Here is a 14,202-nt window from a genome sequence, read left to right on the forward strand (position 1 = left end):
TTGTAATAATAGTTTGTCTATAAACGCCTCTACTATTGCTTGTATGTGATAGTATGTTTGTGGAGGTATGGTATGTCTATCAACACTCCAACCCTTAGGTAATATCATATTATTATGCATGCAAGTATGGCGTGTCTGTAAACACTCCTGCCCTATTTCATTGGATGGTAGATGTGAGTTTTGGATGATTTATCCCCCATATATACTTACGTTCTGTAGTAGTAATCCAAATGATAATGCATTACATTCGTTGCTTTTTTTCTTTCTTCCTTTTAGGTGTAAATCAAGATGAATTTGATACAAGCTTATTTAAAACTTTTAACTAATATAAACGTTTTAAAAGTTTTGACCATCATTGTCTTCTTAATAAGGCATGCAAGTGGTAACATTCACGTCATGTACATAAAGGACGTGGATATAAGACAGTTTTTAATAACTCATAAGTCAATCTTACCAATTTATTTATGTTTTCGTTAAATATTACTATTCACGTAGTATATTGCATATGCTCTTAATAATTGTAGCAATTCCAAGATAAACGATGCGTATAAAATGTTTAAATTATACAACTTACAGGTAATATTTCAAGATAAAATTTCACAACTAATTTTAAAATTCATGTAAAACTAATGATAGAAGAAAAAGCGAACTACCTTTTGTTTTAATTTATAGATCTAGAAATTGAATGTTTTCCAATAAGTACATTACATGATACCATAAATAAATACATAATTCCGAGTAACAGATTTAGTTGAAGTTTTATTGTCAGTATGTTTTTCACTGCACTTTTAAAAAAAAATCTCCTGTTCAACTTTCTTGCTCATCAATGCACACACGAAACTAACCCGTTGGCTCTGGCATATAGCGTGGCATGATCAAGATTGCAATTTCTCGAGAACAACTCTGATTCCAAAATGTGTCGTTGTTACAAGTTGTGACGCATCAACAACACGCTGTGCTCACGACAAGCAGAGAAGCACCGTTGCAGTTACTGAATTCGACTTTATGTGAACCACCATTCTAAGTATTAACGACTTTTATATAAACGGTTTTAACTTTATACTTAAATGTTTTAAGGAAAAGAAGAAGAATTTTACTTATGATGCTTCCATTTGTTTGATTTTGTCTGTCAGTGGCAATTTTTTACGGGGTCTCCTATTTTCGCATAGTTTTTTTTGTCAACTAGTCATGTACAATATTGATTATGTTTAACTTCCAGAGTAATATTACTCATTATTTAAATTTAGTTATGTTTTCCAAGCCTATTATTAATTTGCAAGTCACTCCTACGCTGTATTAACAGGATTTTCCGAATAATTTTGAACGTGCGCCGTCTATCGGTTGTACTGATAAAGTTGTCATATATATTCAAATGTTACCATCATGGATTTCAACTTATCTGCCATTAGTATTTTCAGTTTTAATCATTAGATCCTTTACTTTTGTGGAAATATTCAGCACGTGTGGACATTCCATCTTATCAGCAAGTTAAAATTTATATTTATTTTTAGTATGTGCATGCTACCATTCTTAAATACCACAATAATATATACCACCATGTCGGCCTATTCTACGCGTCGGGTAATTCTGCGCAACGATACGTCATTTCTATAAACATTTGATCACTTGCTATTTTGGGTCAAAAATCCATTTTGTATTTAGAAAGAAGAATGGTACATTAATTAAGAAAAGTGATATTCATAAACTGTACAAAAATATCCCAAATTTAGACTCGAAATGCACATAAAAATGTGATTTCTAAATGGCAAAGTGAAGACCCACTCCATGACCTTCTTGAACCTGTAACCCAGAAAATTTCAATTTACTATGCATCTTTTAGAATCATACAAATAAATACATTGTATAAAAGATGGAAATGTGTACCTTAAAACAAAGCTATTTTAATCCAAGATTCAAATTTTGCAAGAAGCTACCCAACGTGTCTACTTGCCATTACAACATAAATTCTCAACAAATTACCCGACGTATAGTCTGTTTCCAAATTCTGTAGTAATTTTTCCCCATCAACAAGACGTTGTAAACACATTAGATCCTATTCATTGTTATTTCTCTTCCATGTAATAAAATATTTTTCATAAAATGTTGAACTTTACTAACTTTTTTACAAGATCGGTTTAGTTTGCTTAACATCTCTTGCCATTTATTGGCATTTTTACGTTGAATTTTGTAAAACTAGCTATAAAGCTGACCTGATTACTCGACTGAACTGCAGACAGAAATAGTCCAAAGTAATATATTTCATTTCTATAGCAAGATGGATAAACATTACATCTTTTCAAAGCTATGTACAGAATAGGCCGACATGTCGCAAATCAGAAAAAACAAGGGGGTGGTATCCCCTGTGTCCAAAATTAATATTATTTTGAACAGAATATTCTGGTGACAATTGCATCTTTTCAAATGGTAAGCATTGCTGTATTTTATTTTTGTCAATCGCTTGAATTTGGCATGCATTTTACTTCAATATTGGAAACGAAAACCTTCGGTGTGCAGAAATGCCAGACAGCAGTGTAGTTATTCCCCCATGATATAGTAATCTAGGTCAGCCACCATTATTGGTCTTTTATACATTTACATGAATGGTTTAACTGAGATTTTTTGTAGGAATAGATAGAGGGAAAGTCAGAGATACATTATAATATGTAACAATGCAACAACAGAACCGTTTTAATATGTATTGATAACAACGTTAAGTACCACAAGAATACACTGTTTCAGGCTGTGTTTGATTCTCTAAGGGTCCATGTCTTACATTATTGTAACACTACCCCCTCCCCAAACTCCAGCACTTTATTACACTTGTGATTAAAAAAAATATGCAACATCAAGGGTATTTAAAAATGCTATAAAGAAAAACACAGTAATTTTATTTCTTAAATTATCATTTCTAACATGCTTGTCCCCCTTCGACCAACAAGAAGATTTCCGTTTTTTTTTTTTCTTCTTCTAACATAATAGAGTAGATCAAGATTGAGTGGCACTATTTGGTATGAATTCTTACGCCCAGATAGTGCTGGACTAACAGCCACTCGCTAGTAATTAATAAATTTGTCTAGACTGACCTTTGTTTGCATTTGTTAATTAAAATCCATCTTCTTTGGATCCATAACATAAAATCCTTCAGAACACTCACTTTTTTTAATCCCTGTCAGAACAGAACACCTCAGACCTGAGTATCCATTAGTTATTGATGTTTTACCCATGTAATGGTTAATGGATATACAAACTGTATGCCCTGCATACCCATGTAATGGTTAATGAATATACAAACTGAATACCCTGCCTACCCATGTAATGGTTAATGGATATACAAACTGTATGCCCTGCATACCCATGTAATGGTTAACATGTATGCAAACTGAATGCCCTGCATACCCATGTAATGGTTAATGGATATACAAACTGTATGCCCTGCATACCCATGTAATGGTTAAAGTATATACAAACTGTATGCCTTGCATACCCATGTAATGGTTAATGGATATACACACTGTATGCCTTGCATACCCATGTAATGGTTAACATATATGCAAACTGAATGCCCTGCATACCCATGTAATGGTTAACATATATACAAACTGTATGCCTTGCATACCCATGTAATGGTTAATGGATATACAAACTGTATGCCCTGCATACCCATGTAATGGGTAACATATATGCAGACTGTATGCCCTGCATACCCATGTAATGGTTAACATATATGCAAACTGAATGCCCTGCATACCCATGTAATGTTTAATGGATATACAAACTGTATGCCTTGCATACCCATGTAATGGTTAATGGATATACAAACTGTATGCCCTGCATACCCATGTAATGGTTAACATATATGCAAACTGTATGCCCTGCATACCCATGTAATGGTTAACGTATATACAAACTGAATGCCATGCATACCCATGTAATGGTTAACATATATACAAACTGTATGCCCTGCATGCCCATGTAATGGTTAACATATATGCAAACTGAATGCCCTGCATACCCATGTAATGGTTAATGGATATACAAACTGTATGCCTTGCATACCCATGTAATGGTTAATGGATATACAAACTGAATGCCCTGCATACCCATGTAATGGTTAATGGATATACAAACTATATGCCCTGCATACCCATGTAATGGTTAATGGATATACAAACTGTATGCCCTGCATACCCATGTAATGGTTAACGTATATACAAACTGAATGCCATGCATACCCATGTAATGGTTAATGATTATACAAACTGTATGCCCTGCATACCCATGTAATGGTTAATGGATATACAAACTGAATACCTTGCATACCCGTGTAATGGTTAATGGATATACAAACTGTATGCCCTGCATACCCATGTAATGGTTAATGGATATACAGACTATGCCCTGCATACCCATGTAATGGTTAATGGATATACAAAATGAATGCCCTGCATACCTATGTAATGGTTAATGGATATACAAACTGAATGCCCTGCATACCCATGTAATGGTTAATGGATATACAAACTGTATGCCCTGCATACCCATGTAATGGTTAATGGATATACAAACTATATGCCCTGCATACCCATGTAATGGTTAATGGATATACAAACTGAATGCCCTTCATACCCATGTGCTGGTATTGGGTAATGGATACACAGTGATATTATTTTATGTTTGTGCTAGCTTTGACTACAGTAGATCACAGTGATAAAACCAAAGTAGGTTCTCATTCCAGATGTACTCTGCTGCTCTCATTTTTTAACAAGTTTGAATTGTCACATCAGCTTTTTACTAAAAGAAAACTAATAACCTTGTATATGACCCTATTTCAAAGAGAAATATATCATATATGTTTGCAAAGTACTTAAGTATCAAACAACAGGAAATTTGCTCTCTCTGCAAGATATTGATATTTTTATCTGCTTTTTAGGAGCTCCTGGAAAATATAAGAGTCACATGTGTTGCTCGTATACTATAACTTGTAAAGTCAGATTGATAATTTCTAATACATTTCCAAATAATGATGACTGCAAATGATTTATGTAGCATTTCCTAATGATTATATTTTAGTTTGGTGGACTGTTTTAGGAGTAACTATTATATATTTTAAATAAAGGAATGTTCTTTCTTTCAGAAGAGACGACTTAATGTTTGGATTTATGAAGAAGAGCCAAAATTGAGTCATGTGCTTCCGTTGGAGTTATCTTGCAGAGATTAGTCTTTTCCTTGAAGATGGAGAGGAATCAAATGTGACTCACTGCCATTGTACAAGGGCTTTTATTGAGTATGTCAGCTAATGCACAATGTCTTAAAAAAGAAAGGCATGAAGAAAATGATTCCTTCAATTTTCTTGAACAAAATTACTACAAGATGGAAAGATCTTAATCTGAAAGCCAGAGTTTTCACTTCCTAGGCTGGCCATTTCTTTCATCTTTTCTTCTTGGTATTTTTTAATCATGTAATTTACTTAATCCGATAGCCCAGAGTTTTCACTTCCTAGGCTGGCCATTTCTTTCATCTTTTCTTCTTGGTCTTTTTTAATCATGTAATTTACTTAACGAATTGTGTTGTCTTGGCTCAGTTGAAAACATGGATAAAGTGAGAAGTTTCTTTTATTATGTTTTGAATATTTCAAAGAGCATATGAATTTTAAATTTTTTTGGATACTGACAGTTTGAAATTGTGATACAGTACAACCTGTTTTGAAATACTGTTCCTTCTGACAAAAAATTATGGTCTCTCCAGACAGGTGGTCTCTCTTAACAGGTCATAACACGATAAAATCAATAAATGTTTACATTGAGAATATAGTCTCTCAAGACAGGTGGTCACACATAGCAGTGGTCTTTCAAGACAGGTTTTACTGTATTTCACTAAAATGGTTTTGATAGATTAAACTCTTTGCCACATTATGTCCCTACCACTCTTCATTAGGGAGAGAGACATTGGCTTTGTGCTGAGTTTCCATGTCTGTCTGTTACACTTGCCTGTAAGTAGATTAACCAGACCAAATTTTATATTTAGGTACCCCTGGTTTTGTCCCAAGACTAGATTTTAGTGATCTTATTTGTTTTCAATTTTTCATCTTTTTGCATTTGCACTATTTTAACAATATCCTTGTATGCACCTTTAAGGAAATATTACATGAGATAAATCAATACAATTTAGTAGACATTATTTGTATTAATATGTAGATGATCTAGTTCAAGTTTCAGACAGTTTTTCAAAATTTTTTAAAACATTATTTTACTTTGACAATTTTTGCAAAAATTTTTAAACACACTTAAATAAAATTACATAAGGCCAAAAAATGAAATTTTGTTTGCTTATTGGTATTAATATGTAGATGACACTGTTTTGTAGTTATTGGGAAGAACAGTAATTTTTCTGCTGTTATAATTGTGAACAGCTTGGTATGGTTGAAGTTTTTTATTTGCATATAATTTCTCGTCCGCCTAGGATGTGGGAGGTTACAGGTTCAAACCCCAGACAAGTCATACCAAAGACTTTTAAAAATGGTACTAGCAGCTGCCTCACTTTGGCACTCAGCATTAAGATGTTTCGTTGGTCTAGTGTCAGGATAATGTGACTGGGTGGGACATGATGCTATTGTTACATGTTTAGGCTCGAATAAACAGTAACACAGAAAGAGTGAAAACAACAGGCTTTTAAAAATTTAACAAATAATTTATTTTCCTGGAAAAGTTCTGTAAGAATGAAGAAAGGAGAAGAACTTACGGTTTCAAGAATCAAATCTAAGAATAATCCACAAATTAAATTGCAAAAGTCTTAGTAATAAATGCTTTAATAATTTCAAGTTTGAATCCTGATGGAAAAATCCAAGAGGGATGATGAGGACGTATGCTGTGGTCAGTACTGTGCTTATGAACAGTTCCTTGTAGAAATACAAATAATGGCACTCCGGTATTGGAAATCCAAATTAAATTTGTAAGCAGTGTCCTTCCAAAATTTCTTTGTGAGAACTCAAAAATATTTCCAGAGGAAAAAGAATTAATCCTTTTGAAATCCAACTGATCTGAAGAAAATTAGAACTAGAAATCTGGCTACAACAAAATAACTTGACATGAGTGTAAAAAGCCCAAAACTGAGAAATCTCTTTCAAAGCATCTCTATTAAAACTAACAAATGCCCGTAATGGAAAAACTGGAATTGCAAAATTGAAAAAAAAAAGGGGGGGGTCACATGATCATGTTTATGTCACATACACCATAAAATGACCCTGACAACATCCGATCATTTTACTCCAAGAAATAAAAAATAAAAAAATTGTTTACCATGTAGTCCAGTAATGACCTTGGAAACAAACAATCATTTTAAGATAAAATAGAACTTGTTTACGAAAGTAGCTACAAGTTCTGAAACAATGAACAATGTCAGAATTTAGATCAACACCTGGTGTTTACAAATTAACAGTCAAGGTCAAACAATTTTTTGAAAAAAAATATCATCTCCAGTGACTAAATTTACATTAGAATAGCATATAATAGAATAAAAGATTTAAAACTGACAAACAATTAAAATAAATATGAATTAAATCAGATATACATAACACTATATATCTGTGGCACTATAAACTGCCCCATTGCAGACATGGTAATGATATGCCTGAAAATTTTTTAAAGCTATGTTAAAAATCAAAATCACTCACACAGACATACACTCAATTTGAAGACAATTCATTCTCATACTTGGCATGAATCTATCAAGAGGTCACAAAGGCTACCACACAGTAACATTAGTTCTACAACCATACTATGTGGATGGCTTGCACATGGGTTAAGGAAGAAGGACAGTGATTTTGAGTTCAAAGTTCACGGTCAACACATAACATTATTTTAACATCAGAGACCTGATCCAAACTTTATGGATGAGGCCTGTTGATTTTAGGGTCAAAGGTCAAGGTGATTCTGAGTTAAATGTGTTTGTGAAAAAGTTATAATGTCTTAATTTTCATACAAATACAGTCACTATTTTAACAGAATAAGTGATTTAAGGCTTGGTATATACAAGCTAAATTTATCTTTTTATTGATGTAGCAATGCAGTGTATATAGCATTTGCACAGAATGAAGAAAATCCATGAAAACTGAGTGTTTTGCTTTTAAATAATATAGAATATAAAAAGAAGTGGAAACATTTTTTATTGATACTTGTGGCTTTGCCACTCATGACAGTGCAATGTTTCCACTTCATTGGTGAAATATTTCTGTATATCTACTTGAATCCTCTATTTATATGAATAGACTCTGTCTGTCTGTCTGGAATTGTGCATGGCAGTGGATTGTGTTGGATTAAGAAGAATAACCTATCTGCCTGGATTTGTGATTATCAATGGATTGTGTTGGATTAATATGAATATCGTGTCTACCTGGATTTGTGAATAGCAATGGATTGTGTTGGATTAATATGAATAACTTGTCTGCCTAGTTTTGTGATTGGCATTGGATTTTAGTGGCTTTAAATTAATAGAATTTCAGACTAGAATTGTAACATTTTCTTCCTGTTTTATTTACAGTGATAATAAGCTTTACAAATTAGGTTTGTATGGGAAACCAGTTGATTCCTCAGACGATGAAGTGTCCAAGGAGGAGTTGGAGACAATTTTGGTGAACACAGAAGTTTACGAAAATGAACAGGTAATACAACTAAGTCAAATATTTACAAAATGAAAAGGAACTGACAACTATATGATAATTAAATGCAATTTAATGTAATTTTAGTTTAGTATTGAAAATACCATGGTATGGTTGTACTTAGCTGAGCTATCTATGAGACATTTTGGTTACACCCTTCACCCCCACCTTGTATTAAAATATGGTGATCTGAACTGATTCTTGGTTTAGAGATAATGCCAGGTGAGTAGCTAGGTGTAACATTGAAAGGAACATTGATAGAATTATTGTCAAAAATAGACTTGAAAAAGGCATTTGTACTAGAAAGCAAGATAGGGCAACTGTTACTTTTTGGATTATGCCTTGCACTAAATCATACAAAATGTTATTATGACTTAAATCTGGTTGCTTGTTGAAAAAAGCATTTTTTGTCACAAAAATATTTAATGAATGAATTTAGATAAGTATTAAAAATACTAATTAACAGATTGAAGATTTGATGTCTTAAAAATGCCTCCTTTAATATGTCAACTTTTAGTAGAACACTCCACAAGAGTCCACTTTGAGCTCAGCTACCTTATGATTTTCTGATCCATTTTCAGCTTTTTAGTCTTTCTGGCTTTCATATCAATTTAAAAAAGTACTGTTAAATTATGCACTTTTTAAATATCCTTTCTTACATGCATAGTATTATGTGAAAAACATAACACAGCTATTATTAACAGTGGTTACCTGTTTGAAAAAAGAATTAGAAATGAAAAATTAAAAAAAAGAAAAGGTTGAAGAGAAATTTTATACTTAAATAGGAAATTACACAAATCCTTTATCAGAATGAGAACGGAAGGAAATGTGATTGTTCTAGGGTATGAGTCATTTATCAATCTCTTTGTTTGTCTGTCTGTCTTTATGCAGCAGCTATTGAATCGGCTTAAAGAGAATCCCATTTCTTTCATCATCCACACAACTCAGATTGGTTACTTTTCTAAGGTATTTCACTTTTTAAGTTGGTTCCTGAAATATGTCTTTGTATTTTCACATGTATGAAAATAAAACTCTTGTAATCAGTTTTAATTAATTAAAAGGCAGATAAAGATGGCAAGAACCAAACAGATTTGAGGACGGTTGAGAAAAACACATCAGTAGATGTTGAAGAAGGAACAAGTGAGGAAAAGGATGAGGCTGGGATTACAAGGTCAGAAGTTGTGGATGAAGAGCCTGGTGTTGTGAATATAAATGTAGAGGAGGCTGAAGAAGCAGATACTGAGGAGGAAGAAGATGGTCTAACACAAGAAGAACTGGCTGAATTGGAGATGATGAAGCAAATGGGGCTTCCTGTTGCATTTAAGAATGCAAAAAAGGTACAATTGACAAAGCTGAAAACAAATTACCACATGATCTGCATGGAATTGAGATTTCTTGGATTTGCACACAAGTCTTGTTTTTTCATCAAATTCTACATATAATGCTGGGCAAGTTATAGAAAATTTGATTTGCCCTACATAATTTCCAGCTTGTCATGGCTGCTATACAGTAGATATTTACACAACTGAATTCAGTTCTTATGCTGTAACAGTTAATCACAGTACATTAACTTAATATAGAGGTACTGTTTTATTTCCAACAACATAGCAAGAGTTTTTGTGAGTCGCTGATTTATCAAGAGAAGTACTCGTCTTTTTAGCATTTGCAGAAACTCTGATTTTCAGTAGTTCTATGGAACTGCAGACTTCATAATCATCTTTGTTAAAGAAAAATGACATTTTTGCATGTGCCTTGAATGATAATTTCTCATTACCTTCTTAAAAGTTAGGGTGTATTTTGTGTTGTCAGTGATTGGAGTTGCACTTTGGAAACATATATAAGAGAATATGTATATATTGAAATATATTAAATAAATAAAAAATATACTATTGATTGTAATATGTCACAAAAGTAATTAACAACTTATATTTTGCCCCTCTTGGTGTAATAAAATCCATAGAAATCCCTAGTGCTTCACATTTTAAATCTATTTATGTGATAAATTCATGAATTCTGTTATAATTCACTTACCTGGTATGAAAAAAATCGTATCCCAGAAAGATCTGATTCACAGTATCCCATAATGTGTTAATTTCATATGTTGTTCAGATAAACAATGAAAATAAAGTCCAGACTTTTGTGATTCATGTCATTATCTAATGTCATCTTTTACAAAGTCCAAGAAATCATCCAGGTCATCATGAACATCATCTGACTCCAATTTCTTGTCTTTACTGTCGTCAGTAGGTGCTTATATGGAGACTGAGCTGGGCTGCATAAGTCACACATTGAGCATACATTTTGTGAAATCTTTTAAAGGTTATTCCACAACTGAACAGGTGTCGGTTTTGCAACATGATCACAGGAAGGTCAAATAAACTTTGTTAACTGAATATAGGACTCTTCTGGGCATTGAACAAGTATCAAATTTGAAGTCAATCAAAGAGTTTTCAACTTAGAAAACATAATGCGTGCTGCCTTTATGGGTAAACAGGGTTTCCATGCATGTCCAGTATTCTGGAAAAGGTCTAAAATTTGAATCTTTGAGGTCTTGAAAATGTCTTTTAAAAAATTGAAAAATGGCTTAAAAAATTGTGGAAAAAGTCTTAAGTTTTCATTATTAAGGAAACGAGTAATGTGACTGCACTTTTGTTTAGGACAAGTGAATATATATGTCAAAAGAAGCCCAAGGTTCCGAATTGAACAAATCCTTTTGTTTTCTAATCATTTATTTGACAAGCTGACAGCTACGACTCCTTTGTTCTACAGTTATTTGATGTTGCCTTTGCAATAACAAAGGGGCAATTGTTTAGGTCCTTCGTAGCAGACCTTCACAGCAACTTCAATATTACATGCACCCTTCATCAATGTAGCTGGATACAGTCTTCAACAATAGCAATGTACATTTCATCAAAAGAAGTCAGCACCAAACTTAAATAAAAGTAATTGAATCTGAAAGATTATTGCATTTTCTAAAGTGAATGGAACATGATTGCTAAACCTTAAATTAAATTCCAATCTTTGGAAACCAGATATCTGGCCATCAAGTTAATTAAAGGTGAGACATCTCACAAAGATGTTTGTGATAATTTATATTTTATTCACATGTTTTGATTTCCTTATGAATAGTTTCATCCACTGGGTCACCTCAGCAAGGTGATAGGTGTCTCAGGCAGATCAGAATCTAGACCAATTTAAGTACATGCACACATCATATAAAGATCAACTAAATAGACAGGTGCTAGTGGTGACAAGTTTATCATAGTGAATTATTTATCGACATGTTTATTGTCAACGGGATGTAGATCTAATGCGGACTATCATTTTTATATGTGTCATTTGTGTTTTTCTAATGGGATGTGACCTATACGCAAATATATGGATTTTTCATATACATCTGTAGTGTGTTTAATGAATACCGTATCTACTCGTGTATAAGTCTGTTCGCATATAAGCCGACCCCCAAACTGAACAGGTATAAACACTAAAAAGTGCATGACCCACGTATAAGCCAACTTACAACTCGGAGGTATCTCAAGATGCACGAGGTAAGTTCCAAATGCATTTATTTAGGCAAACTTTTATTTTAAAAAATTACATGTATGCTTATCTCGAGGTTGGCGTGCATGATTATTAAAAAGAAATGGTATAAACTTGTTTGAAAAGTAATTTATTTAATTTTCTGTTTTCTTTTAAAGTTTCGGAAATAATGCTTTGAAAATTGTGCTAATACTGTAAATGCTGAGTTGTAGTTTGCTTTGATGTAAGCAAACTTACACCATGCCTATCAACTTTCACGCCAGGAGAAGAAAAAAATCTCCCAATTTTTGGGGTCACTACATGCCTACCTCCCAATTTCATAATATCTTCCAATTTTTGCAGAGATCTCCTGATTATTACATTATGGCTTCGATTTTCATTTCTTTTGAACAAGAAAAGTCCTACTGATTCTTTTGTATCACCTGTGAATTATTGTTGTGATGAAATAATTATTTTAGTATAAAAAATTCACTTCTTCACTAAATAGAATATTAAGTTTAAACATTATTCACACAAATTAATGATTTTTTTTACCTCTACAGTAACCAAAAAATAAATAAATAAACCAGAAGAAAAAAAACAACAATAAAATCGTCCACAATTATTTCAATCCCAAGAATGATCACGACGAATGCTGTAACTCCATATGCTATATCTCCATTCCCACGAAAGAAACTTACATGAGTGAACAACTGACAATTTTATACTGTATATACCAATATTAAACTGGTATAGTTACCGGTCAAAATTCCCTCTTATCACAAGCCAGTTTCAGGGTTTTAATGATTAAATGGCCTGTTCTGCTGTCACAAAAGGAAAGACAAATTTGACGACTATCAACATAGGAGACACCGAAACATCAAGCTTTTCAATGTTATGTTAGTTCAGCTAAAACTAAATTTGCTTGATGTTGATCTTAGTTGATCTCTATGAGAATTATAGCCTTTATTATTACCACTCTTCGTGAACATGTAAATTATGATGGATATGTGCCTTGTACAAATAAAAGTGCATACCTTTTTAAAAATATTACCTCAATTTGTAGGATTGCTTATGTCATTGAAAATGAGTAACTTGTGAGTGCGTGATTCAGCGTAAATGAAACAGCTATTAAGGACTAGCTAAAATGTTATCTGGAAGAATACAATTTGGTCCAAACAATAAAGCAAAATCTGCATCTATGTTTGGGAATAGGTAAGGATTTAAGTGATGCTATGCCCACTTTGCACTGTGTAAGTAGTGTACATTATAGTTCAGTTTGGTCTCCCTGGTAAACTCAACCGGCCCACGAATTATGAAGTCTGTATTTACCTTGATTTAACTTCGTGTTGGAGAAATCAGAAAATATGCACATGCAAAGTAATAGCAAAATCAATCATAGTACTTTATAACAGTTTAATAATTGTCAGGTTACCGAAAGTTACTTTTTGTACATGCCTATGTCTTAAAACACAGAAAGAAACATTGTTTCATGTCCCAAGATTTACAGCCATTACAGTAGTCAACAAAAAGACCTAAACACTGTCAAGTTTACATGTTGGCCCGCAGATAAGCCGAGCCCCCCTTCTTCCAGGCCTTTATTTTTTCCAGAATTATTAGGCTTACACACGAGTACATATGGTATATCTCCAAATTATTTAAACTGGCAGTGTTTGGTTTTTAATAATGTCCAGATGGTGAAGTAAATTGTGACTGTGATATAATTTAAACTTCACTTCTTTAACTTGATACTTCTCATTGATCATTCCATTTGTGCTGACAGACTCGGGCATGTGCTAAGTTACTTTGCTAACTGACTGACTGACTAACTCATACTTGACTGATTGGCTGGTCTGCTTGCTTACTTACACTCTGATGAAGCCTCACCAATTATGCTACCCCCGAGTCTTGATGACTTTTCTACCTCGTATGTATAGTTGCACATTGGTGTTGCTTGTCTTTTCTTCCTCATCTGTGTCAAGTACAAATTGGTGTTGCTTGTCTTTTTCTTCCTCGTCTGTACAGTTACA

At 33.1% G+C, this 14,202-nt stretch overlaps 1 protein-coding gene across 1 annotated transcript in view; it reads left to right on the forward strand.

Moving 5' to 3' along the window:
• The first annotated feature begins 936 nt into the window (after positions 1–936).
• Positions 937–14,202, forward strand: part of LOC149806492 (uncharacterized) — a 49,443-nt gene continuing 36,177 nt past the window's right edge. Inside the window, exons 1-4 of the mRNA XM_089953828.1 lie at positions 937–1,024; positions 5,135–5,284; positions 8,536–8,656; positions 9,715–9,990. Of these exons, the coding sequence (XP_089809954.1) occupies positions 5,184–5,284; positions 8,536–8,656; positions 9,715–9,990 (498 nt within the window). The 5' untranslated portion in view covers positions 937–1,024; positions 5,135–5,183. The remainder of the gene's footprint in view (positions 1,025–5,134; positions 5,285–8,535; positions 8,657–9,714; positions 9,991–14,202) is intronic.

This window comes from Sinohyriopsis cumingii, chromosome 1 (genome assembly GCF_028554795.1).
Source record: "Sinohyriopsis cumingii isolate HCF-2022 chromosome 1, ASM2855479v2, whole genome shotgun sequence".
Classification (NCBI taxonomy): domain Eukaryota; kingdom Metazoa; phylum Mollusca; class Bivalvia; order Unionida; family Unionidae; genus Sinohyriopsis; species Sinohyriopsis cumingii.